This window comes from Tribolium castaneum, chromosome 2, assembly GCF_031307605.1.
Source record: "Tribolium castaneum strain GA2 chromosome 2, icTriCast1.1, whole genome shotgun sequence".
Taxonomy (NCBI): domain Eukaryota; kingdom Metazoa; phylum Arthropoda; class Insecta; order Coleoptera; family Tenebrionidae; genus Tribolium; species Tribolium castaneum.
The window spans coordinates 6431769-6457169 of NC_087395.1; the positions used below are offsets into that span (position 1 = coordinate 6431769).

Sequence of the window (25401 nt, forward strand, 5' to 3'; positions counted from 1 at the left end):
GTGCTGGGGTTATTATTTTGAGACGGTACTTAAATTATTAGTTAAATAGTTACAATTGTTTGCCTCCTGGAATTAAAACAAAAGTCCCTAGCTTGCCGCACCTGTCACATTTGTAAACAAACATCAAAATAATAACAAATCAAGCAAAATTAATTTTCTCAAGTGTTTTTCAGTGAAAATGTCGCAAGATCGATGTTTCGCCAATCCATTTGATGATTATTCGTCAGAAGCAGCATGTTGTGTAATCGAAAATGGAACGGTGAACTTTTGTGCTCTTCCTGTTTACATTTTCAATTAACTTTTCTTAATTACAGATTAAATGCGATTGTAAATTATCGTGCGATTTGGAGAAAAAGTGGCACGATACGTTGGCACAGTTTAAATATCTTGATTATAATGATTATTCTGTGTATACAGGAACTTCCGGTATTGCTTTACTGAAACTGAAAAAGGATCCTGAAAGTAGACAAAACTTGCAGGTGAGAGCTGTTTTGATTGTTTTAATATTGTTAAAGTAATGATTTACAACAATGTGCTCAAGAACTATCGCTTACTTTGTATGGTCAAACTTTCCAAAACAAAAAATTTAGTAGTTGGATAATTTACCAAAATTTCTCAACGCGAATATCTTGTGGATAATTTTTCATTGTAAATACGCAGATATTGAGTAAAATTACCAGCTTTGGAGTTTGTTGTATTAACATTTAGAAATGAACCGAAATTGCTTGACATTAGTTTAAAGTATTTATTATTTAGAATTATTTTTGTATTTAAAAGTGATATTTTTTTACTGGAAGTAATTTTCTCACTTCATAGCGCGTATTCTTTAGCATTTCTAACGGGTTGTTAAAATTTAACACAGGTTAAAGTCGTAAATACTGGAATTTTATTGGTTATTACTATAGCAACAACTATTAACAGCCTTTAAATTTTAAAGGGTTTCATTAGCGCGTATTCTGTAATGAAACCGTTAAAATTTAAAGGCGGTTAATCGTCGTTGCTATAGCAATAATCAATAAAATTCCTAGCTAGATTTGCGATTTTAACCAGTGTTAAATTTTAACAACTCGTTAAAAAAGTTACAGAATACGCGCTAATTTAAAAGTTAATTTTTAACGGTTTCACTTTTAAAAACTAGCAAATTTCTGGGGAATAGTTTATGTATCTCTAAATTTAGCAAAAAACAACAATTTATTTGTACTAATATTGTTTCGGAATACATTTAGAATTTTAGATGATTTCTCTCTTTAAAACGACCAAAATCAAAAATTTTAGAATAGTTCTATTTCGGTCGAGAAAGATGATTTATGAACTTGTTTTTTGCTTAAGTACGTTAATTTTTAGACCATTTTTCAAAAAGTCCAAATTATTTTGGGAATAACTTAATCTCTTGCCCTATTTTGGCCAAGAAATGTTGATTTTCGCACTTGCTCAGTTTAAATGTGTTGTTATAATAAATGCAGCTAAAGCAACAGTAATAGGGATTCATTATAAAAAATTGTCATTTTTGAAGTTATATTCATTAACATTTGTATTCGGGGTTTCGATAAAAAATGAAGTAACACATGTTTTCTAAAAATTCTACCCAAAAGGAGTTAACTTGAAAAATCCATTATTTTTGAACTCAACAAACCTGAAGAATTAGAATTTGGGTTAAAAATGAAAAGAGTATATAGCATGTGTCTCAAAAGTCGCGGATAGGTTCTTAAGAGCAGCTAGATAGAGCTATACAGAACATTATTTTCGATAGAACCAAAAAATTGCAACGCCGTATAAGTACATCTATTTTTATACGTTTAGAAAAATATTAACCAAAAATATTATCATGGAACATAACTAAATGTTGCCCAATGTTGCTGCACATTTAAAATGGTGTTTCTAACTCATTTTAAAAACCAAAGGAAATGTTTTCCTACATTTTTTATGAAAAATTAGATAATAAATCAAGTAAACATTAAAATAAATCACTAAAAACAAAGTTAACAGGTCTAATTTTCCTACAATCCACATTAAAATATGCATTTTTTTGCTATTTTTACGAGCATCTTACGTAAGGAGCAATGATTTTTTTATTATTTTTTTAGCGGTTAGTAAGGCCACTAGTATGCACTTTGAAGAGCGCGTCCGCGACTTTTGACACACCCGATATAAGATATAAGTTCAAAAATAACAGTACCACTTTAGGGGTGGAATTTCCAAAAAGCCCGAAATATGCGTTTTTCATCTTAAAAATACACATATTTCTTCTCTTCCTGAAATACTTTCTTCTTTTTTTTTTGTTTCAAATCAATTAAATTAATTCACAGATCGAGCAGTTTTTGGTTGTTTCTCTCGTTTATAAACATGTTTGAAAAATACAATTGTTTTACAAAAGTTATTATTAAATTGGGTTAAAATTCAGAAAGGACATGGATTTGGCGTTTTTTGTGTGTTATAACACATTTTTTCACTCAGAAACACAATTATTTCATGAAATATCTAGAATAAGATGAAATATCTCTGAAGTTTGTTTAAATTGGTGTTATTTTTGCTTAAGAAAAAATAAAATTAAAATCCTATTAGTTTTTTGTTTTTCGGGTGTTCAAGTGATTTGTCTGTGAAATTTCTCAAAAATAAAGTATGTCGAAAGAATCATTAAATTTGGTCAAAAATTGTGTAATTTTTTTACCCTTTCGGCCGAATTTTGTCAAAAATGGTGTTTTTGCCTTTCTCCAGCGCCTGAGTACTAATATAAAGTATTATAAATATTTTAAGTTTTTTTGACAAGAAAAATTGGGTGGCAGTTGGTGCTTTATCACCAACACCAATTGGGTGTTTTACCACATTTTCTGTATTATTTCACGGAATGGGCTCACAACATACCAAATTTAATTCACATTATTGAAGGTATTTAAGATTTTGCTTCAGCTAAATTGGGTCAAATAAACATTTGTTTGAATTTTTAGATCGTTTGGAAATACATTTTGAAAAACACATTTTTTGAGAAATTCTACCGAATCGGGCTGAAAAATTAAAGATATATCATTTCATTATATTATTATTTCATTAAGTACCTCGTTTTTCGTAAAAAATAACCAAAAAAAACGAACTGTGTTTTTTCCTTTGTCTTCGAGCAAGTTCTGGTTAGATAATACTCCATTATTTTGAGGAAAAAGGAAATTGATTTGAAATTGCGCTGTGATTTTAGTCTATTTAAGCTTAAACCCTATCTTTGTAATACTCTTATAAGTTATAAGACAACTTTGTTTTTATAAATTTAAAAGTCCTTTCAGTTATACGCAAATTGAATTATAGTTGTATTTTCAAAATGGTTTGTTTTCTTTTAAGTTAGTTACAGAATGCATTTTCTTACAATTTTTTAACATTCTTATTATTTTTTACATAATTTCTTAGTTTTTATTTAAATTCTCACCTGACATGAATTTAATATTGTATTACAGGAGGCATTACAACTGTTGTCATTACATAGACTAAAAGGAAGAAGACATACTTTTTTGTGTGGAGATGCTGGACCCCTTGCTCTGGGTGCTATTATCAATTATAAATTGGAAGATAAGGCTTACTTGGACTGCATAGAAAAGTAAGTTTAAATTATTTGTAAAATTATTAAAATTCCAACAACTGTGTTAATTAAGGCTTAAAGCACTATCAGAGGACGTTTTTGACCCAAGCTCAGATTTACCAAACGAGTACCTTTATGGTCGAGCTGGTTTTCTTTTTGCAGTTTTATACGTCAATAAACATGTTTCACCTGTACCATTTGAAGAAAGTTTTATCAGAAAAGTATGAAACTGGAAATATTTAAATAGATTTCGAAAATATTTTTAATTTGTTTTATAGATAATTGAAACAATAATACTTTGTGGAAAAAATGAAGCAAAGGCTGGAAAATTTAAATGTCCATTGATGTATCAGTGGCATGAGAGTTACTATCTGGGGGCAGCTCATGGTGTGTCTGGAATTCTCTATTTGCTCCTTCAAGCCAAGGAGTATTTAACCGAAAATGAACTACAAACAATAATTAAACCGACTGTTGATTACTTGGCCACTTTGAGATTTCCGAGTTGTAATTTTCCCTCATCTCTGGGACGAGATAACGACAAATATGTCCAGTGGTGTCATGGGGCACCCGGCTTTTTGTATCTCTTCACTACAGCTTACAAGGTAGGTTTTATGATTCGAATCACGGAGAATTAAAATACTAGGAGGTGAAATGTTTGACATGTAAAAAATATAAAAAAATATACAGGGTGATTCAAAAGTACCGGACAATCTCTCTGGTGCTGATAAAGAACATCAAATTGAACTGAAAGTTAATTAATAAATTAGTTAATTAATGTTTTAATTATTAATTAATGTATAAAACAATTAAAAAAACTTGCAAATTAGACAATAAACTAAATTCGACATCAGAGGAAACAAAAGAGCAAAAATTGATACCGTTGTTAAGGAAAACAAATTAAAATATATATCAAAATTAAGTTACTTGAAAAAAAATCTGACTTCATTTTTGTTCTTAAATGAATGTCTTTTATCACTATGCAAGTGTTTGTCTGTCACCTTTGAATCACCCTGTGTAAAGTGTCTGCTGATATCGACAGCATCTTTTTACATTTTACAACAGTATATTTTACAAAAAGAAATTAATGAAATTACAATATACAGGGTATATTAGAAAGACGTGTGTTAATTTTAACACGTAGTAAAGCTCATCAAATACAACAATTTTTCTATGTAACATTTTGCAAAATTTTTATTTATAATTTCGACTGTTTTCCTCCTTTCTTTTGTGCAAACGAGCCGGTCAGTGTTTAATAATTAGTTTGTATTCGTAGCAATAATTTTCATTTTTGTTTTAAATTGTTCGTTTCTATCACAACGAAAATAGTTGGGTTCTTTTATTTTTGTACCTACTCATAGGCGGGTACACGTTTCAATATGTTATCTTTTTCCAAATTTTAAGTAAATTTGCGAATTTTTTTATTGAAAAGTTACAAATAAAAAAGATGTTTTATTTGTTGAGCTCTGTTACCTGTTGAAATTAAGACACGTATTTCTGATACACTCGGTATTAAAAAATTGAATGAGTGTCCCAGTTCTAAAACTAAAGCCAAATTAATGTGTGCTACAAATTTATAAAACACGGTTAAATGATTATTTAAAAAAAACGACTTCATGCCAAATTTTATAAAAATTGGATAAGTATTTTTAAAGATAAAAATATGAATGTTTGGTGTATCTACCAAAATTTTCACATTTTAACAATTATCTTTTTATGTTTACTTATTATACAGAGTGATTCAAAAGTGTAAGACCAACTTTCGAATGGTAATCGTGAACAAAGATTTTTTTTTAACAAATGGTTCCCCTTATAATTGCATTGTTCTTAAGAGTTTTAGCTTAAAATATCTTAGTAAAATGCTGAATATAATGAAGATATCATCAAAACATTCTTCTTTTTTGAAATTTCGTAAGCCGACCCTGTTCAGATAAAAAAAAACAAAGGACCATTGGCGTAATCAACAAAGCTGTTATAATTGTCATCTAATTAGTCAGAGAAGCTCACTATTACAATAATAACAATTATACAGATTTAATGCAATTGTATGGGCAATGCTATAAGAATGCAGCTGCGGCATTCAAAGAGTACTTAGAGTCTGAAAAATTGATAATAAAAGGAACATTATTGAAAATCTGGTATCCACAATAATAAGAGTTCCTCAAGTTCCTCAATTAGATTGAAATATTGATGATTTTTGTTAATTACTTTTTTTCATTTTGTAATTTTGTCCAAAAAGTCTTTGTTTGGAATCATGTCTTGATGAATTTTTACAATACCATCACCAGATAAATAATTGGGAGTAAGAAATTTTCTAAATCAATAAATGCATTACACTGTGCAATTTTAATATTCATTTTAGACTTCATGGCTGTAAGTCAATTAACTTCGTTATTCTTGTCCAAATACAACAATTATTCACTGACAATTTCTTCACTTTTACTTTTAAAAGGCAACGTATTACAAATTTGAGTAACCACCCTATTCTGTGTCGCTTGACATTTCATTTCAAACAATCCAATTGGTTTATGATTCGTATTTTAACACTCGTATCTCTTAACTGTCTTAAAAAAGAACTTTCCATTTTTTTCTTTTAAAATACTAATAAGGTAATAAGTTTTCAGTGAGGTAAATCTGTTAAAAATAATCTGACATTTCGTAATGAAAAATGCCAAACAGTTATCGAAACTGTCTTACACAGGAAAAAAACCTGAAATTTTGACAGTGTAGAAGAATAATATTTAGTCGTTTTTGATCCATTTTTATTGCTTTTTTAAATTTTCTTAAATTACTATCTCACTGTTCTCGTGAAATTGTGCTCAAATATTCCGAAAATCGAAAATGAATTTTTTTTTTCAGTTAAACCAAAAAGACGAAAAAGTATTAGTCATTGTCGTGTTACATACATTACGTGCAAAATACTGTTTGTTAGGCTTCAAATAACTAACCTATCGCAATAAAAGAATCTAATTACTAACTTATTATTCATATTAAGCTTTTACAATTTTTGCTAAATATGTATATGATTATATTTCAAATACCTGCAAATATTCCACTTCTTCTAATATTTCTTACATTTCTTTAAGAATTTTTAGGGCCAAATATTTATCACATACTTTATGTTAATCAAATACATAAGTAAATCTCGCGTAAAATTAATGATTTTAGCACAACGTAAAATTAATTATTCCACCTTTTCTGGATTTTCTCAGTAATAACAGCTCGCTTTCTCAGTATTTTCTTTGTCAAATAGGAATTTCAGTTTTTATGTGGGCAACAAAAAGGAGACAGATTTCAGATAATTTTGCGTTACATTGATGTACTTTTGACCTAAATTTTTGGTTATTATGTAGACGACTGTCTAACATTTTTACATACAAAGACAGTATTGTCACCACCTGCAATTAACAATTTTAATTAATTTAATAACTAACTCCATGTACGGTTAAATCCATACTTTTTCTAGATCCATTATTATTTGTTCTATAAACTATTTGAACTTTTTTGAGAACGATAATTTTTTTAGTTCGACTCTATCATTATAACATATATTACTGCTTTTCAAACCTCAGAGTTAACTTCGTAGTCTACAGAATTTGAATAATAATTTTTTAATCAGTAACTTTCTTCTTCTTCTATAACCATATCACCTAAACCACAAGCAAAAGAATAAACTACATCAAATTGTGTTGGTCTATATACATCCTGAAACTACATTACCTTAATTAACTTGATTCGTGTTACGTTGTTTAGATAGTTATCACTACTTCGTGATGTTGAATTAGAGTGCTTTCCAATTTACCTTAGAATTTTACGGAAACTCTGCAAACTTTTAAACTTAGATGTTTAATTAATCTGGTTCTATCGCCAAATTTTGAATAATTTGTTTTGTCATATTAACATTCCTTCATTTCTTCCCTAAAGCAAAATGTGTCGATTACATTTAAACTAATTTAGAATGCTCGAAACGCCGATTCTTTTGTAATATTTTTTTTGCCATTTTGAAAATCATCTCGCCTCCTAGTTTTAGCTCTCCGTAGTCAGAACTGTTTAAAAATATAACAATAGGTTTTCGGTGACTGCAAATATCTACAACTGGCTTTGGATTGTGGCGACGTAATTTGGTCTCGAGGCATATTGAGAAAAGGGTACAGTATCTGCCATGGTGTCTCAGGCAATGCTTATTGTTTCTTAGAGTTGTACCAAACCACTGAAGTATGTATTAACAAAACGCTCCGCCTTCATATTATTAAATAAAATTGTTCTAGGATGAAAAACATTTATACCGAGCTGTTCGATTCGCAGAATGGTGCTTCGCTTACAATAAAAATCACGTGGAGCACCTTCCTGATCGCCCCCTTTCCTTATTTGAGGGGCTATCAGGACCTATGTACTTGTTTTTGGATATTCAAAAACCGGCCGAAGCCAAATTTCCTGGATACACTTTGTAAGTGTGCAATCAAAATACGAATAAATAAAATATCCACTTTATTACAATAAATCATTCAACTAATACCACACGGTCAAAATTGTTAATTTTAAGCGTGTGGTACTTAACATCTAATAATCTTATGTACAATTTGTTATCTACCAAAATAGCAAACAGAATCATGGAATAACAATGCAAATGAACTACTGTCAATACATTCCGTAACAAGGAAAACAATTAGGTCAAGAGTTATTTAAGGGTGCAAAAGTATTCGATATGTAAAAATATATTACATACATACATTTATGTACATTCATTAGACCAAGAATGTTCTGCTTTTAAATATTTTGTAACATTACGAAACAGCGAAGACTGATGGCACATAATCAAATGTAATGTTACCAAATATTACAAGTTAAACCTAGCAAGGCACTCCATCAGGTCTGGACACTTGAAAATAAATAAGTTGTTTAAATATTTACATCGGCTTCTTATAAAATATATTAATCGTTTCACAAGCCTTTTCTGTCCAATATTATTCTATGATACAAATATACAGTGTTGTATAACTGGAGCACTTAAAAAGAAAATAAACTTTCAATTAAAAATAACAATTCCGATATTTACATCTTCAGCTTAGATCAATAAAATGCAATTCAGATATTTGATATCGTGTTTTTTCAATAAAATTTCTTTGGTCAATAAACTTACACCATACCCAGGTAACACTTAACAGGTGCACAATTACCGAAAAAATCAAATTGCACTAAGTTAATTCATTAGCACAGTGCTGTACTAAAATAGTCCCTCACCATCGCAAAAACAAAACACCAACCTCATTCCGTTTTCTGCTGACAGTACAGTTCTTTCAGAGATTTCAACTCGTCTATTAACGCTTTGTTTTGGTTTTCCAAAACCGCTACTCGATTTTCTAGGCACTTGATGTACTCTTTCTTCTTCCTTCGACACTCTCGCGCCGCTTCTCTGTTTTTCAGCAGTCGCATTTCGCGTTTTCTGTCTTGGTCTTCGCCGTTGCCTCCACTGATGTTCGCTCCTTGCGCCACCACTGCAACACTCCCTAATTTCACACACCGTATTTCTCTGATTAAGAGTCGAGCAAGGTTTACTCACCAGGAACGAAAAACTCCTGCCCTTGGGCGTATTGCACGATTGCGCCACCTGCCGTTGAATTTGTCATGGTTAAGGTGTGAATCCCCTGAGCGCCTTTACCGCCTGATATTTGAATTGCGCCAGGCAACACTGTAACAAGGAAAATTCTAGAGGGATCTGTTTCCAATACGGAAGAATTAAATGTAGGAGGCGAAACGACACAGTAAAATTGGACTTTGCTTCATATTTTTTAAAATATTGTGAATACAGTGTAGAGAACAAAATTTTCTTCAAAAAAGACCGGGACAAACAACAGCCTGTTTTTCGACAGTTCTATTGTTTAAAATAAAATTATTTAGTCTTAGACTTATTTGGGACTATAAAAAATATTGGACGCACCACGTGCTATAAGTACGTTTTAAGTTTCGACAGATTTTAAACAGCACGAAAAATAAATCTGACACGGCGTAAGATTGATAAAATAGGATAAAAACGTACTTAATGCTTCAAAACTTTTTAATATTTCGAAAATACTTTTTATCCGCAACGGGTAAAAAGCGGTCGTTTATAATTGCGAAAGAATAATATTCAAATATTTGACAAATAATAGACATTCTGTCCTGAGGGTCTTGAAGATCGACGATTTCTAGTGAAATACCAAAATGATGCTTTAGAATTATTTTCCAGACTTTTCAAAATTATCTTATAAATACATCTTTTACATTTTTTCTACATTCTCCAAATTCTCTTTTGGATTCCACTCTTCTTCTAGTTTTCCAAAAGTTGTTGATAGTTGCGATTATAATTTTTCTAGATCGGTACTCGATCCTTTAGGTTTTTCTAAAGATTGTTTTCTGATTATTTTCTAAATGCTCTTCTATATTTTACTTTGCTATTTTTCAAAACTTAAAATTTCGTTTAGAATTTTCCTAGATTACTTCTCAGCATTGTTTCTGTACGAAACTTAAACATTGTAAAAATAAGTTGACTGATTCTAAAAATGCATTTTCTTCCACAGTGTACCATAATAAATATCGACAAAATATTTGGCATAATTTTATCTAAAATTTTTTACATGATATTGGAATTCACCACATTTTCGAATAATCTCGTACGGGTCTAAAAATTCTCCAGACCTTGTAATTCGCTAAAATTACGAAAAATTCAGAAAGTCGACAACATGATTACTTTTACTCTTGATAATATAATAATGTATCATTTGAAAATTAACGAGACGTTAGTTTTATATATTATTAATTAACTAATTTAATTAATTACTTAATAATTAATAAGTTATTAAAATTCTCTTTAAATTTCAATTTAACCATATGTATTTTGTAATTGTCTAATCTCTACTGAAACTTTTACAATTTCTTATTATTCTTTTATTTCCACAAGATAAAGTATAAGATGCTATATTTATGTAAGGAAGGTTTTTGAAAAATCTTTTACGAAAAAAATTATGATCAGGTATAGAGCAGTAAGCGTCAACATCATGATTTTGAGTTATTGCCAATTTAGGTTTCTTTTGCACAATTTATTTTTGATTCGATTTTAAATAAAGTCAATAATTTATAAAAACACATAGCGAAATAATATAGAATTCAATTAAATACAAGATACTGTTTGTAATATTTACATCTGAATTGATTACAATTATATCGTAAGTATGTAACTGCGGGAGACATTAGGATTTATTTTTAACTACAACAGAAAAACTGACTGTAAATTTGTCTAACGAAACACAACATAAATAATTAAAAAAAACAAAGGTAGTGACGCAAAGTGCAATAAAAATGATTTATTAACTGAATTAATTACAAATGTCGTTTCTCAAGAATGAGGAAGGTGCTAAATTTTATTTTGTAATTCTGTTTCAATTGTCAAAAGAAATATTGCTATTAACTGAAATCCGATATAACCAAAAAAATAAATAAATCTTCTGAAAATTGGAAGTTACTGAGTTATTATTTTATTTCTGTATAAGCTATTGTAATTTGCTAAAAATATTTGCACAAAAACGTACTCTAATAAAATCTATTAGACATTCTTAAACATCTAATAATGTTCAAATATCAGACAAATCTTATAAAACGTCATTTGCTAAATTATAAGGCCGTGGTTAGCCATCCGCACATTTACTACAATTAAATGAGAATCAAATTAATATTGACATTAAAAAAAATATTCTTAGAACAAAAATTCACCTCATTTTAACTAATAACAAATGCAACAAAAATTTTTTATTTATCTTAAGAAACGGCTGTTTCGATTTAAGTTTTTTTGTTTAATTACCAAGGTTATCTGTTTTTTAAAGAATTGTTGTTACTTGCTGAAATAATTTTTTTAGCAAAGAAAAACTGAAATCTCTATCCCGAAGTGTTCCCGAATTAAGAGACAGGATTCATTAATTTTTTTACAAACAATATGATTGAACATTTGTGCAAAAATAGTAATAATTTCTTTGTAGTTCCAAATTGTACAATATGCAGGTTTATTACCTTTTCAGGAAACAAGAAAAACTTCTCATCTTTTAGGAAAACTTTTCCCCAAAATTTAAATATTTGGTTGAGTTAGCAATATCACCTAAAGAAATTTTATAAATTCAAAAGTACAAGAAATGTTTTTTTGTAAAAGTTATTTGTAAAATTTTCAACAGACGCGCCATATATCTGATTTTTCTTAAAAAACGCAAAATGACTTTATAGTTAAACCCTTTAGTCTTTACATAAGGTAAGTTCATTATACGAAATATTTTTGAATAAACAAATTAAATAAAACTAGAAAAAAGTAAAATAAAATGAAGAAAAACGTACGAAAGCGCCGAAATATACAAGACTTTCATTTTGAAATGTCCTGCATCATTTCAACAAAGTATCTCAATATATGCAGTTTTTTACCGTATTAGCATTTTGAAAAATATGAGACAAAGTACAAATTTCAATTTCCCTTTGAGTACCGATTTAAAATATCGTTTCGCCCTCAAGTTGAGTCCTCCGAGACGGATATTCCGGACCAATTTGTTATTTGATGTATTATGAATGAAAATTACAGCACTGAAAAATGCATGCTAATTAAAAGTGTACAGAATACTATCTAGATTGAATGAATTGAAATGTGATCTATACACTTTTAGGGGTTGTTAGTGGACTAAAGTGCTTGGGCTAATCTGGATGGAGTTAGGTGCTTACAATTTGTTTTTCTCATCATCGAAACTAACCTGTATGGTATGGGATAGAGTGTGAGGACAACTCACTGTCGGCTTCTGAGGAAATTTGTTCAACCTTGGTTTCTGTGAACACCATCGTCTTATTACTACTTGTCACCTTATTATTTGCACAATTTTGAAATGCCCATTTTTACGTAAGATACAGAGAATCGAAAAAAATATCCTTTTAGCCCATGCATGCAAATTCAAATCAAATTCGAAGAAAGATCGGATTTTACATTCCGTACAAAATAAAAGATTTAATGGCAACATAAAATATCAGTAATTCAAAAATTTATGACCGTTTATAAAACCTATGCCCACTGATACATTATTTTGCCACTTTAATAAACCATAAAATGAAAAAGGCTATTCATGCATAATCGGAAAACAGAAAAACGTTCAAAGGTATGGAATGATTATTTTTAGAACAATTTGGGCAATTTTTGGTCCATTCACAAATGCCCCAGTTCACTATTTTGTTGTTTAACAGAAAATCTTAATAATGTGCTAGGTATAAAAAATCTTGACCACGCTTTTATTCAAACAGTATTGCTACAGATGTTATTTAGACCTTCTTTTATCCTAAAATCCTTTCAATTATTTAGGAAATTCTGAATGGCTTGAACGCAATAAAAATTTTAATATATTAAACAAAATGGGTATAATAAAAATGTAATTTTACTAAACTAAAAAAAAATAAAAGATAATATTAGTTAGATAATACCCTTGTCTTATGAACTTATGATTTTTCGATGAAATTTATTTATATATTGTACAGGGTGTCTAAAAACTTTTTTGTCTAGGCTGATATTGACTGCACGAGTATCTTTTCTCATTATAATATTATCCTCGAAAGTGATACATTTTACAAAAAATTGACAAAAAACAAAAAAATTCTAAATTGAATGGGCTTTCAAATTCTACTAATACCAAAGTTAGACTAATTATGTTATGAAACAGTATATATGAAGGGGGGCTCCGTAGTCCTCTTTAACAGCATTCAATAACCTTACAATTTGCACTGTTAAATGATTATTTAGAAAAACAATGCCAAATTTAATAAAAATTGGAATACTTTATGAAAGTTTCAAATTTTTACAATACAGGGAACTTGCCAAAAAATACTCGTCTAGTTTTTAGTGGCACACATATTTTTACACTGAAGCCAAGCAAGTTAGACAAACAAGTGTAATGCAAAAATATCTTGGAAATAATTCATAGTGATTTACGACAATATATCTTCAGAAATTTCAGTTGTAGTAAACTCGCTCGGTCCTTTAAACCAAAAGCTACTTGTTACTTTACTTGTTGATAAAATTTCGCATTGTTTTTTTATATTGTTCTTCCAGCGATAGATTAGATTTTTCAAGCATTAAAATCACAAAAAATAAATATATGATCTCTCTAATTTTACACACACATTGTAATGTTTGTATGAAATTCAAAAATCCAACTTATGAAGGAACTGTAGTATCAGAAGCTATGAAGTAATCCTTGATAGAGGTTTCAGAGGTAAAGTTGTATTTTTCGGTCACAAAGTAATAATTTTACTTTTGCGCCTAAGCGTTTTTACTTTTACCTACCAATCTACAAATTTTCACCATCTACCAGACAGGATATTTTTTATGATTTAAGAGCTTTGAACATCGATTTTGTTTGTGGAATCCTAATTATCGATTTATCTCAGTAAATACGTTTGCGGTTAAAATAGTATATGTTTTTGTGACTCAGCTGCATTATTTAAATAAATGTTCTACTTCGGCATATCAAATATCACCATTACTTCTAATAACATAATCTACTATTATTACTATTGAATCTATTACTATTATTATTGTTATTGCATGTTGTTCATTAATTTATTTATTTAATTTTATTTTAATTGTTTTGTGGTACAAGGACTGATCTCTTTCAAGGTATCAGTTTCGTAGAAACAAGAAATTAACTGTGACGGTCAATAAAATATTTTCAATTTTGTGGATTTTAATTAGAACATTTGACAGGCGGTTATTCAGAGATAATTTATTGAAAACTTGAATAGATTTGTAATAGACACCATTTTCGAACAAAGTCCACTTTAGAAAACCTTGCAATTTTTGTATAACTTATTTATATTTATTTTTTTATACATTATGTGAAAATGTAAAAACTTCGAAGTAGTAATTTTTTACTAATATCAATAATTGCTTGCGCAACAGCAGTTGAATGTAGTTATATCTCTTTTTATTTTTTTCTTACCTTCAATCATCATATTAGCATCAAAATAATAAAAACGCCAACGTCGCATTTTCTCTCAAAATTAGCTGTTATAATATAAATTATTCATGCACTTCAAAAAATAATAGCTAATGTAATTTATACTTTCAATGAGAGATCTAATAATTAGTATATTACAATTTTTATCAAATTTATTTAAAAAAATAATTCCGTAAAATGCGACGTTGGCGTTTTTACAATTTTGAAACAGCTGATAATAAACGAAAATAGTGTTGTTAGCTCAAAAAAAATAAAACATACTAGATCCGATATAGGTCTTTCAAACGTCTTTTATCAATAATTGAATGTTTTATTTCGCTTCAGTTTGGTACTATTTCACAAATTTTGCTAAATTATCTGTGAAAAGCTTTATAAACAAAATGATTTAGATTCGAAAACATTCTAAAAAACGTAAAAATAACATTAAGTTTAAAGATAACGAGTTAAATTGAACTTGACGAAATAAATTTTTTTATTTTTAGGAGCGTTTTGTCAAAATAAATGAATGTGATTCAAAAAAAACTAAATCGATTGAAACAGGCTGAAACATAAATGTTTTTTTTAATCTCAAAAATGTGCTTACACCTGACAAAAGACAAAATAACATAATTTTCGGTATTAGTTGGTGTTTTTTTTTAAAGAATCTAATCTAAAAACGTATTAAAGAACAGTGCTTTGCCATCGGTGGTTAATTGTATTCTGTGGAGTTTTTTACTAGATTGTCATTTTTGTTGAAAAAAATTAATGCATATTGTATTTTAAACAATGTTTATTTCTGGACTCGGGGCAAGGTTAGGATTTGATAAAAAAATTATTGCTTTAATTTCAGTACCTAAAAAAATTACAGTAAAACAACTTTTTGCTTAAGTGATTCTAGGAAAATCTGTCAACTGGTTTTAAATTAATTTTATATGTCGATATTTAATTAACTTGGGGAATTTATAATTTATGATTACCTTAACCAAAACTCCCCAAAGGCCCTAATTAATCATTCCATACCGAATACGTAACAAAACAGATCAGAAGGCGCATGCAAAATAACAAAAATAAAAAAATACCTCGGACTTAAAACAAATATGTCCTTTAACTAGTTACTGAATATGAACTGAACTAAAAGAAGTGTTAAAATCTCCAAAACATCAAGAGGCTCCCAAGACATGCAATAAAATAACATACCAGCTATCTCACCCCCGCCAAGATCGTTGAGAATTTTTCGATACGACGGCCTTCTCGTTAATAAGTCTCTCCGTTTTTTTGGCGACTCTTCTTCCGAGAAACTGTCTTCACTTCCCGTTTCAACAACCTAAAATCCCCACTAACAATAACCTTGCACAACCACAAGCCACCCACCTTCACTTGCAATGTCTGCAGTCCACTGAGACTCCCTTGCGTGGTTTGGATGACTGAGTTTGGTTTGCTGACGAGGATGACGTTGCCTTTGCTCAGCATAGGCTGGATATTGGCGGCCGTTTGGATCACGGATTGCTGGTTGGGCTGAATCACACTCTGAACCTGCAAAGAGTTTCAACAATTATTAGTTTTGCAAATCAGGTTGAACTGAACTGGGAATGGTCGTCTGTGTTTAGAGCGAGCTAAGCCGAAATTCTGGTTAGAGAATAAAAAAGAAAAAAAAATTTTTTCATCATACTTAGGCTAAGTATGAAATCATAAATTCCGACTGTTGGGTAGGTTTAAAATAAATAAAATATAAAACAAAAAATAAAACAATGATCCAATGTAAGAAATAATAAAGAATTGAGATAAACGGGGAAATGTGGAGCGCTCAATTCAATTTTTGAATCAGTTCCAAAAAATCACTGTTAGTGCAATATAATGAAAAAAAATTGGTAATGTAAAAAATATTGGTGCTTTTTTTAATTATTGTTACTGGTGACTATTTTACTTTGTGTGCAACGCTATCAATATGGATAAAAAATTCGATATCGAAATTTAAAATGGTGTTAAATGAGCCAAACAAGAAGCGTTTATTTGGCAAACATTTTAATTCTCTTGCTACAGCTGCTGAAAACTAATTCAGACGAAATAATTATTGCACTTAAGTGGTTTAGAAACGTATTGTTTAATTTGCTCCACCAAGAGTAATAGCAGATTCAATAATAATAATAATAATAATAATAATAATAATAATAGTAATAATAATATTTGATAGATTTGGAAACATTGGGGACTTACTGATATGGTGAGGTATTTAATTTATACTCATGTATAAATTAACAGTAGGAAAAAACGTGTGTGAACCAATCATTAAGCAATTCTCGTAAAAAATTAAATCATTTGATACCAAAAACTTTATTTCCTGTTTGGCAGAAAAAGTAAAAATAATTCCTTTTGTGGTTAAAATTTTAACGAGACTTACTCACTGCCCCTAATCACGTATTTGGTCAACACAAAAAAATAAATAATAAATAAATATTTTTGTAAAGGCCCTAAAATCTCTGAAGAAAATGTAACTGATTTTAGATCAAGTACAGGGAAAATACACACAATTGCCTTGCGATGTGAATATACAACTAATTGTACCACATGCTGCTGAAAATTCTCAAACTGTGAATTAAATATTGAAAGGTTAGTCAAAGTAAAGGAAAATTAATTTTCATGAAATTTTTGTATCATTGAGTTCTATGATCTTTGATGTATGTTCTTTCAAAATTGAATTCAGAGTTAAAAACATGCCTCTGTGTAATGAAGAGTACAATAACTAATAAACAAAAACATATAATTAAACAGAAAAGCTTGCTAACTAAATGTTTGGACAAATAACTGTTTTACAAGTTTAATATTCAATTAAGTCCCCTTTTGCTCTTACGATTGCTCGAATAGTGACCGGGATAGTTTTACTAGGTTCCAACAAAATGCAAAGGTAAAACCGGCGCATATTTTTTAATTTAATTTTTTAAATCGTGAACTGTTGCACTTTTTGAGTGAGTTCTCAGATGGCTTTTCATTTCGATATTTAGGTTCGGACTATTTAGAACAGTTAAAATATGTCCACCAAACCATTTTACCTAGTTCTCGCGGTTACATATTGCCCAATTTTGTTGAAAAATAAAATCACTTTGAGGATAAAAAAATTAAATGGTTAGTTAATAACTAGTATACTTTAAGTTTTTAATGGTCTATCGCCAAAAGATTTAGGACACCTCTATTGTTTCATGATAATTTTATTATTTTAAGGGGGATACCCACGCTAAAAAGCGTTGAATTTCAGCCATTTTCCTCGGTGTTTTACAGCCATTTTAAGTAACGTTTTTGAAAGTTATTTACAGGCTACATTCTTCTCCTCAGGTTGTAGGGGAGAAGTTTTTTAAAATGCAATCAGTGCTTTGTTTATTTAAAAAAAAATAAATCCTGAAAAATGAAAAAGAAATGGCGTTCTTTGAACATTTCTTCCATTTAACATTAAGTATTAAAGAGAAAATGAAATACTTTTAGCTCTGAAGTGGACTCTTAGGAATAATGTGGCTTTTGTTTTAACTTGAAATTGTCAATCGTTAACTCGTAAAACTCTTAAAATGAACTTGCGGTACTGGCCTATGATATCAGCGATAGTTCCTTCTATTGTGTGCTCACCTCAATTCAGTGGCACATACCTCAAAAGCGGACTCGATTTGGAATTGCCTTTATACTGAAAAAGACGTTTTTGTAGAAATTTTGAAAAATTTAAAATTGGTCAGATTTTTCATTTATTTCGTTATATCTTTTTTCTGTATAAAGCTAGAAACGTCTTTTTTTGCAAAAGATTGCATAAAGAATGTAATTTTTAATGCAAATACACAAGTTTTAATTTTAAGAAAAGGAAACTGAGAAAATTGGACAAGATTACGATTTCAAAGGTAAATTTTTCAACAATTTCCACAGAACGCAGTTGCAAACAAAACTTCGGATTCGAAGTCAGCAGAAAATTATGCTTAAAGAATTAGTTTAAAAAAACGTGTGTCCTTCAACCCGGGCGGAAAAATATATTATTAATTAAATAATTACTGATGGACCCTCTCCTGGGCAGTTGACGTAAAGTACATAAAATATTGACGGCAAGACACTCATCCTGGAAAGACAGGAATTCTCCCCCTTAAGGTTATTTGCATGTCCACAACTTATTTTCATACAAGACTCAATTTTTTTGCTCAATTGAAATAAAAAAGTGCAAGTTTTACTCAAGATGTAACAACTTCTTTAAGTGAAAATAAGCAATTTTCTTCCATGAACCATTAATAATAATATCAAAAACCCATTCTGTCCGAACATTATTATTTGTTACCAACCTTTACTTCTCGATTGTAAATTGTCTTTTGTACCGAACATATTAACTGCGGTTGTACTTATAGAATTACAGAACTAACTACACTAATGGTTTTTATATGTTTATTAGCATAATTTGTCCGAACATATTTAATGGTTAGGGCTAGTAAAAATCAATATTATTTTTATGATTAGAATATTTTTGTGAACAATTGATGATCCTGATTACTTCCGGAACTTGTAGATTCATGTAGGCATGGACAAATGATTATCAGAAATGCGGATGTTATCCTCAATACTCAGACAAAAAGATAGCAAAAAATAAATAAGGGTTGTATACCTAAATACAAATTTTTTTATTGGGTTCCTACTTATTTCAATTTAATTTTATTACTTTCACTTTTAATTCTTCCTTTTTGACTTGCCCATTTCTTTCGCCAAATAGGCATTTGTCATATGCACCGAAATTAATAGTATTTTTTTTAGATTTAGTTTTAATTTTTAGTTTTTAATTTTTTAATGTTGCAAAAATTCATCCACAAGAGTATGGAGTGTCTGATGCAAAAATTTTCGGTCTAGCTCAAACGAAAAATGGTAGACGACCAGGATCATGCACGGAGGGGCAGGAAAACCCCTACCTGTGCTTGGGTTTGAGTAGGCAAAGTTAGTTGGACAATGTTAGTAGCTGTCATCAGATGGGACTGTGAGTTTGAGACCCCTACCGAGGCGATGGGTGATTGCGGGTCCGGCGATGGGGCCAGTGGATCAACTGCTCCATTCTCTTCCACTATCCCTTCCATTGCCTAAGTACAAAAGCACCTGCAAACAACAACAAACACACTTGGTCAAAATCGCAACAAAAACACCATCAGCGAGAAGCGAACGCGATTACATTTATTAATAAATTTGTGACGTCATTATTGAAACCAACACAGAACTTGTTCTTTTCGGACAAACAACCGTGTGATAGTCGCGTGACGTAACAACCTATTTTAAAAATTACCACCCTGCTTACAAATATTGACTTTTTTAATTATTATAACCTGTTTAATACCAAAACAGGTCATAATGATAACGAACAGCACTTTAAACAATCAACAATCGAGCTGTTTATTTTAACAATAAATGAACCGGCAGTACGTGCGATCAAGCAATACGTTTTACTGGAGTTTTTTCATGGTTGAAAACATTTTTTTCTTGTCTTATTTTGCATAACATTAAATTTCTACATGCCAGGAACCTACACATTTATAAAGGAGTGTCCTTTTTTTATCATAAGATTAGAAATAACTGAAATGTTTGGTTTGTAGGCATTATACATAAAACATTAAATAATATTTGTTCTGGAAGTATGTACTGCATGCTTCACATAATTTTAGGAATGCAATCGACAATACAGTATCTGGTACAAACCCAAATACAAATTTCGAAAAAAGTCTTCGCAAAATTGTGAAACACTCATGAAATATTAAAATAATCCGGATAATTGAATACAGTACGTAAAGGTTTTGCATTTAAAAAAGAGGGTTACCCAATAACATATTAGTCAATTTCACTATGGATGAAGAAGTTATTTACAATTTAATTAGGTGCGTTGCCTCCTTAATTATTCGCATGATTATTTGAGAACAAAAAATATGCAATAATTATTATCGACTAAAAACTAGAAAACATAAAAGTATCCTCTCCTAAATAATGTGCAATACTATTCAATTACGTCATTTGTTATCTTAAAAAGTTATAATTTTTACATAAACATGATTAGAAATGAATAGCATTAATCTAGTTGTGTCACTGAACTAAATAAGGAATAAATACCCTGATTTTTTCTTAAACGTAAGACGTACGTATTTTGAAGACCTTTCCTCATTTTTTAGTCTGTCGATCAATTGTAAATTTCGGAGAATTTGAGTCGGGGAAAAACCAGTCATATCCTTCATTTGACGTCAAATTCCCGTTTTTTTTTCAAATTAATCTATAGGGTGTGGCAACTTTTGCTACCAGGGTCAAAATGTCGACTTCTAGTTATGAAAGCGGACATCTCTGTATAATAACGTATGTGATTCTGCTACGAGGGATGTTAAAATATTATTGTTTCTAACACTTCCAATCAAACATTTTTATAGGACTAACTCAAAAAAGTAAAAAAATACTTCTACATCAGTGACAATAACTTATGAACTGCCCTCGTATCATAATTAACTCTTGCTTAGTCTTGGGTTAAGTAGATCTAAGAAATAAATTATGGCAAAATTGTATAATCCGCTGAGAAAAGAATTATACAGCTCAAAATGTCAAGCATTTAATTAAATTTAAACAAAACGATACTGAATGAACTTTCTTATTCCAATTTGCAAAAGCAAGAATAATTATATTAATCCGCATCTTTTGCTTTTGCTTTTGAAATTTTAATTGGAGCTTATCGAAGTCATAAATACCAAATATTTGCGACGAAGTAAGTCTAGTTATTATAATTAATTATTATCAAAACGTTAATTTCTTTTTAACCTAGTCTTTGGGAAAAATTCCTGCATCATTTGTAGAGAAATACTATTTGTGTTTTTAAAAACCGCTTAATTTATGGGTTGCATATCCAAATTTAGAGACGATTTCACGTGGGACAGTAAGGAAAAGTATGTAGAATAACTACTCAACTATTGACCTTTAAATGTTAACAATTAAAAAAATATACGTTAAAGACACATACAGGGTAAATCACTCATGGATTATTTGTAATGTTTTTAGATACAACCAATAATAATAATACTAGAATAATACTTATTTTCAGCTACAGATTTCTAGCTGCCCAGATCAGCCAACGTTCAAAATTTCAAAATTAATACACGATTGCGTTATTCTAAGTATTTTCAAGTTTGTCTTTATTATAGTCTATTATTATTTAATCGTCATTTTATCTTAAATACATTTTATTTTTCGAATTATTGGACTCTACAAGGCTTAAAATTACTTTAAATCTATTAAAAATAATCTGACGTTTCGTATACAGAAATGCCAAACATTTTTCAAAACTTCCGTACACAGAAGAAAACCATAAATTTTGACCGAAAGAAAGACATAAAAGACAAAATACCAATCTTGATTCAATTAATGTTTTAAAAATCAAATGTTGAAAACAAAAGTTGTTAAAGTAATTATAATTAATTAGTATTTTTGGTTGCGTCTTAGGACATGATAGTCAGAAATAACCTATAAATAAATCATCTTTTATATTCATTCACTCATTCACCACATCATCTAAAAAAATAATTTTCAAGTTTGTAATTTTAAGTCTTCAAAAATGAGTTACAACATTTTTGCATTTATTAGAATTTCTAATAATGTATTGAATTTGTTGTGTTTGCATAGTTTTTGAATTAAATTGATACAAACTACTCTTTATTAAAAAAATTATTACTAATCATTACTCAATAACAATAACAGAAAAACCTTTGTAAAACAGAAAACACTTGTTTAAGTTCACTTTTCTTTATTTTTGTATGAGTTATAAGTTATAAGGTATTTTTTACGAATTTAATTTCTCTTGATTCTACTGATCAAAGCTAGATCGGCGTTGTCTGCAGTCCCTTAACTCCTCTTAAAATACTGAAAAAAAAGTAGTAAAACGAAAAGTAAGTTTCACTAAATAAACTAAATAAAGAAAAGAAATACATGTTCAGTATGAATTTTCACCGAAAAACAAATGTTTTTCAGAAACAATTTTTATGTATTTTAACATGAAATCTATGTAACTTAATCCTAATCATCAACTAACAAAAAAATTTGCAGTTTTTTGAAAGGATGAACAAAGCTAGAGAAGGCAATCTAATTTCTCAAAGTTTGTAATCAAGTTCGTATTGGAATATGTATTGTTGATTGCATTTTACAGGCGCAGGCCTCGTAAACTTACGTGAACAACCTTGTAGTAATTAAAAGACAAGTGTGACATTTAAAAATAAAGTAAAAAGAATTATATTCCTATCCATTTTATTATTGTCGTTTTATTAATAATTATTAAAGAACAGTTATGTTGTTTTTTTATGAAAAAATACTACAAAACTATCAATTTCTCAACCCGTTAACAACAGAAATTTAAAATTTGATAAAAACTGATCTGTGAGGTAACGTTTTTTTTATAGGAACAACATGCTATTGAAAAAAAATGTTTTCTTTTATAATTTTCCCTAAAAATTTAATTTAAAATTTTTCATTCGATTAAATTTAACCTTAAGTGACAGCTGTCATGTAACAAGGCCTTCTTGAACGATACATTATTTTATTAAAAATTGCTATTAGAGGTAAATGAATACAGTTTTTTTACTTGCTAAATCCAGACTTTACTTATAGTGTAATATTTGACACCAAAACTACTTGGTTTTTATTAATTATAATTATTACAGGTGTTTAGGATTTGTCCTCGATGTATTGTTGGTTGCAAGTTAATTGGGATTATACACTTCAGGTACCACGATTATTGATAAATCGGCGTAAAACTGCGTTATAAATTGAAAACGGTTGGAAAACAAGGAGACTGTTATTATGTAAGCAAAACAAAGTTGCAAATTAGCTTGTCAATTGATTGCAAGTGAATTTGGACTAAAATTATCCATAAATAGTTATGAAGCGTTAGAGATGGATTTTGAAGCTATAATAAAAAATGTTGATGCGTCCGTGGAAATGTCAAATCTGACAGTGTTAGATCCTAACCCCAATCTAATAATTTAAAATCAAAGCAGTCTATTTAACATGACTAAGCAAATCACAGCAAGCCTTGAGCCACGGCACGACGTTTTGACAGCAGCACTGGTCAAAAAAATGTCGAAAACCGTCGAAAGAATAAAAAGTGTGTCCGTCCGTGTGCGTATATTTCTAAAATTAAAACAAACGCGAGCAATATGACGCCATATTCAATACCTTTTCCAATAAACTCGCAAAACACCTTGTCGACATTTTAAAAGCGTCCGCACAAAACACTGCCAATACTCGAATCACCACCTTCGAAGGGATGTCTGGACCACGTCGGCACGGTGTTATTATTCTTCAGCTGGGTACTTACCAGTTACGTATTCGTCGTCACCGAGTTTGAAGCGATCGGAGTGGGTAAGCGGGCTATACGTAGTAACCACGTCAAAATTTCTGGGCGGTCGTCACTGGACGAGAACAGAACACAAGTGCGCGTCACAGCAATGGCGCCCGAGAGCGCGCTTGCAGCCTCCTCTCGCACCGCACTCCACGTCTCGCCCGCGATCCCTTCGACGACGACGGCCTCCGTGCCATGGCTTGACCCATGTGTGAGGCTGGAAAGGAAAATCGTGGATTTTCGCGGCGAAAATCTTTGAATTTTTTTGACATTTCCATGGTCAAAGGCAACTTGATCGTTTGCGAGTGCTATTTTCAACAGCTGATTTGAAAATTTTCCAAGTTGAGTGGAATCGTTTTGAAATTTTTCCACGGTTTTCGCCAGTGATGCAATGACAGGATGGTTCCATTCATTTTCGGTGTTTTTCTTAAAGAATCTTTCATTTAGCATTTTTTGAGCACATTTCAGTGGCGTATCACAACAATAACGTTCCTCCTACATCCTCCATGAAGCAGTTTAAATTGTTGAATATACAACAAGATTGGTGTGTACGTATTATCTCATTTTACAGTTGTACCCATGTGGACTAGTCCGACGAGTTAACTATTTAAAAAGTAATTAAGTATTCTTTCAGATTCTAAATATTTTCAGAAAACAAAAAATAAGTGTCTGAATTTGATCTAATTCAAATCCCTCTCATTCTCATTACTCATTCGTTTCTGCAAAGTGCAAATGTTCAGAATATCGAACCCATTAGATTATGATGAAGCCCGAAGAATGGTAGAGTCCGAGCACCTAATAATGACGCTCTAAACAGTTAGCACATTTTTTGTTAATTCTTCATTTTTGAAATCTTTATAATGTGAAATGTTGAAGACGAATTTGATTACTTTGTTATCATTGTGATCTTTATTTAATCTTGTATTCTCCGACTGACAATGTGTTTTCCGAACTTTTTGAGCCGGGAGTGGTTAAAAAGAAGAATAGTAAACAAAATGCTTTTTTTACAACAATTGGATTTTGCTCTTACAAAATAATAACAACGGTGAGCCAAAAATTTTGGGCACTTTGTCATTGTTAAAAAGGATAGGGAATTACACACGTTTATTTCAACGAAATGTCAAAGATGTCCGAAATTTTTTGTTCCCCACCACAGTTCAGTAACACCTTAATTAATTTGTACTCGAGTTGTAATAGTGTTATGTATGATGGATATAACGTATAAAAAAAATTGATGTCATTTTTTCTGAATTATTGGGAAAAAAACGGAAATTTTTAATTTTTGTTTTTATTTTTTCAAGCAAAAACCAAGAGAACTAGACGTTTTTAATTTAGGCACTTTTTTACAAGGAATCTAAATCTGCCTTCGTATTTTCCAAGCGTTCTTGATGTCAGAGTTACACCACTCAACCTTGGTTTTTCTTATGAACGCTATACTGGCTTTTTGTATTTTTAAAATTGTTTTTAATTAAGATTACAACGATGTATCACACGATATG

The 25401-nt window shown here is 30.0% G+C and overlaps 2 protein-coding genes and 1 long non-coding RNA gene across 22 annotated transcripts; 1 reads left to right on the forward strand and 2 right to left on the reverse strand.

Annotated features, from left to right (window-relative positions):
• Positions 1-78: 78 nt before the first annotated feature.
• On the forward strand, positions 79-8050 carry LOC655971 (lanC-like protein 2). The gene is made up of 7 exons (XM_015984710.2): positions 79-259; positions 315-479; positions 3441-3580; positions 3636-3783; positions 3841-4164; positions 7628-7774; positions 7828-8050. The coding sequence occupies exons 1-7, from the start codon at positions 179-181 to the stop codon at positions 8008-8010; spliced, it is 1188 nt and encodes a 395-aa protein (XP_015840196.2). The 5' UTR covers positions 79-178; the 3' UTR covers positions 8011-8050.
• On the reverse strand, positions 8031-24036 carry CrebB (Cyclic-AMP response element binding protein B). Of its 20 annotated transcripts, none has more exons than XM_962607.5 (7): positions 23879-24036; positions 19548-19644; positions 15916-16077; positions 15754-15868; positions 12319-12390; positions 9120-9248; positions 8031-9054 (listed from the first exon to the last, which is right to left on the reverse strand). In XM_962607.5, the coding sequence occupies exons 2-7, from the start codon at positions 19623-19625 to the stop codon at positions 8825-8827; spliced, it is 786 nt and encodes a 261-aa protein (XP_967700.1). In that variant the 5' UTR covers positions 19626-19644; positions 23879-24036; the 3' UTR covers positions 8031-8824. The 20 variants fall into 20 exon arrangements, with proteins under 20 accessions (XP_967700.1, XP_008192835.1, XP_008192818.1 ...); XM_008194613.3 differs by having other exon boundaries at positions 8031-9066; XM_008194596.3 differs by having other exon boundaries at positions 8031-9066; positions 15742-15868.
• LOC107399053 (uncharacterized) lies at positions 18935-19457 on the reverse strand. The gene is made up of 2 exons (XR_001575736.2): positions 19220-19457; positions 18935-19165 (listed from the first exon to the last, which is right to left on the reverse strand). It is a non-coding gene; the product is annotated as an uncharacterized LOC107399053 (long non-coding RNA).
• Positions 24037-25401: the final 1365 nt, after the last annotated feature.

Coding starts and splice junctions, on each gene's coding strand:
- LOC655971 (XM_015984710.2), top strand. CDS start 179: ATGTCGCAAGATCGATGTTTCGCCAATCCATTTGATGATTATTCGTCA. Junction 480..3,440: donor AAAGTAGACAAAACTTGCAG/GTGAGAGCTGTT, acceptor ATTGTATTACAG/GAGGCATTACAACTGTTGTC. Junction 4,165..7,627: donor TCTTCACTACAGCTTACAAG/GTAGGTTTTATG, acceptor ATATAACAATAG/GTTTTCGGTGACTGCAAATA.
- CrebB (XM_015984713.2), bottom strand. CDS start 19,625: ATGGAAGGGATAGTGGAAGAGAATGGAGCAGTTGATCCACTGGCCCCA. Junction 16,078..19,463: donor CTACTCAAACCCAAGCACAG/GTAGGGGTTTTC, acceptor AACTCTTTGCAG/GTTCAGAGTGTGATTCAGCC. Junction 15,869..15,915: donor TGCAGACATTGCAAGTGAAG/GTGGGTGGCTTG, acceptor TGGGGATTTTAG/GTTGTTGAAACGGGAAGTGA.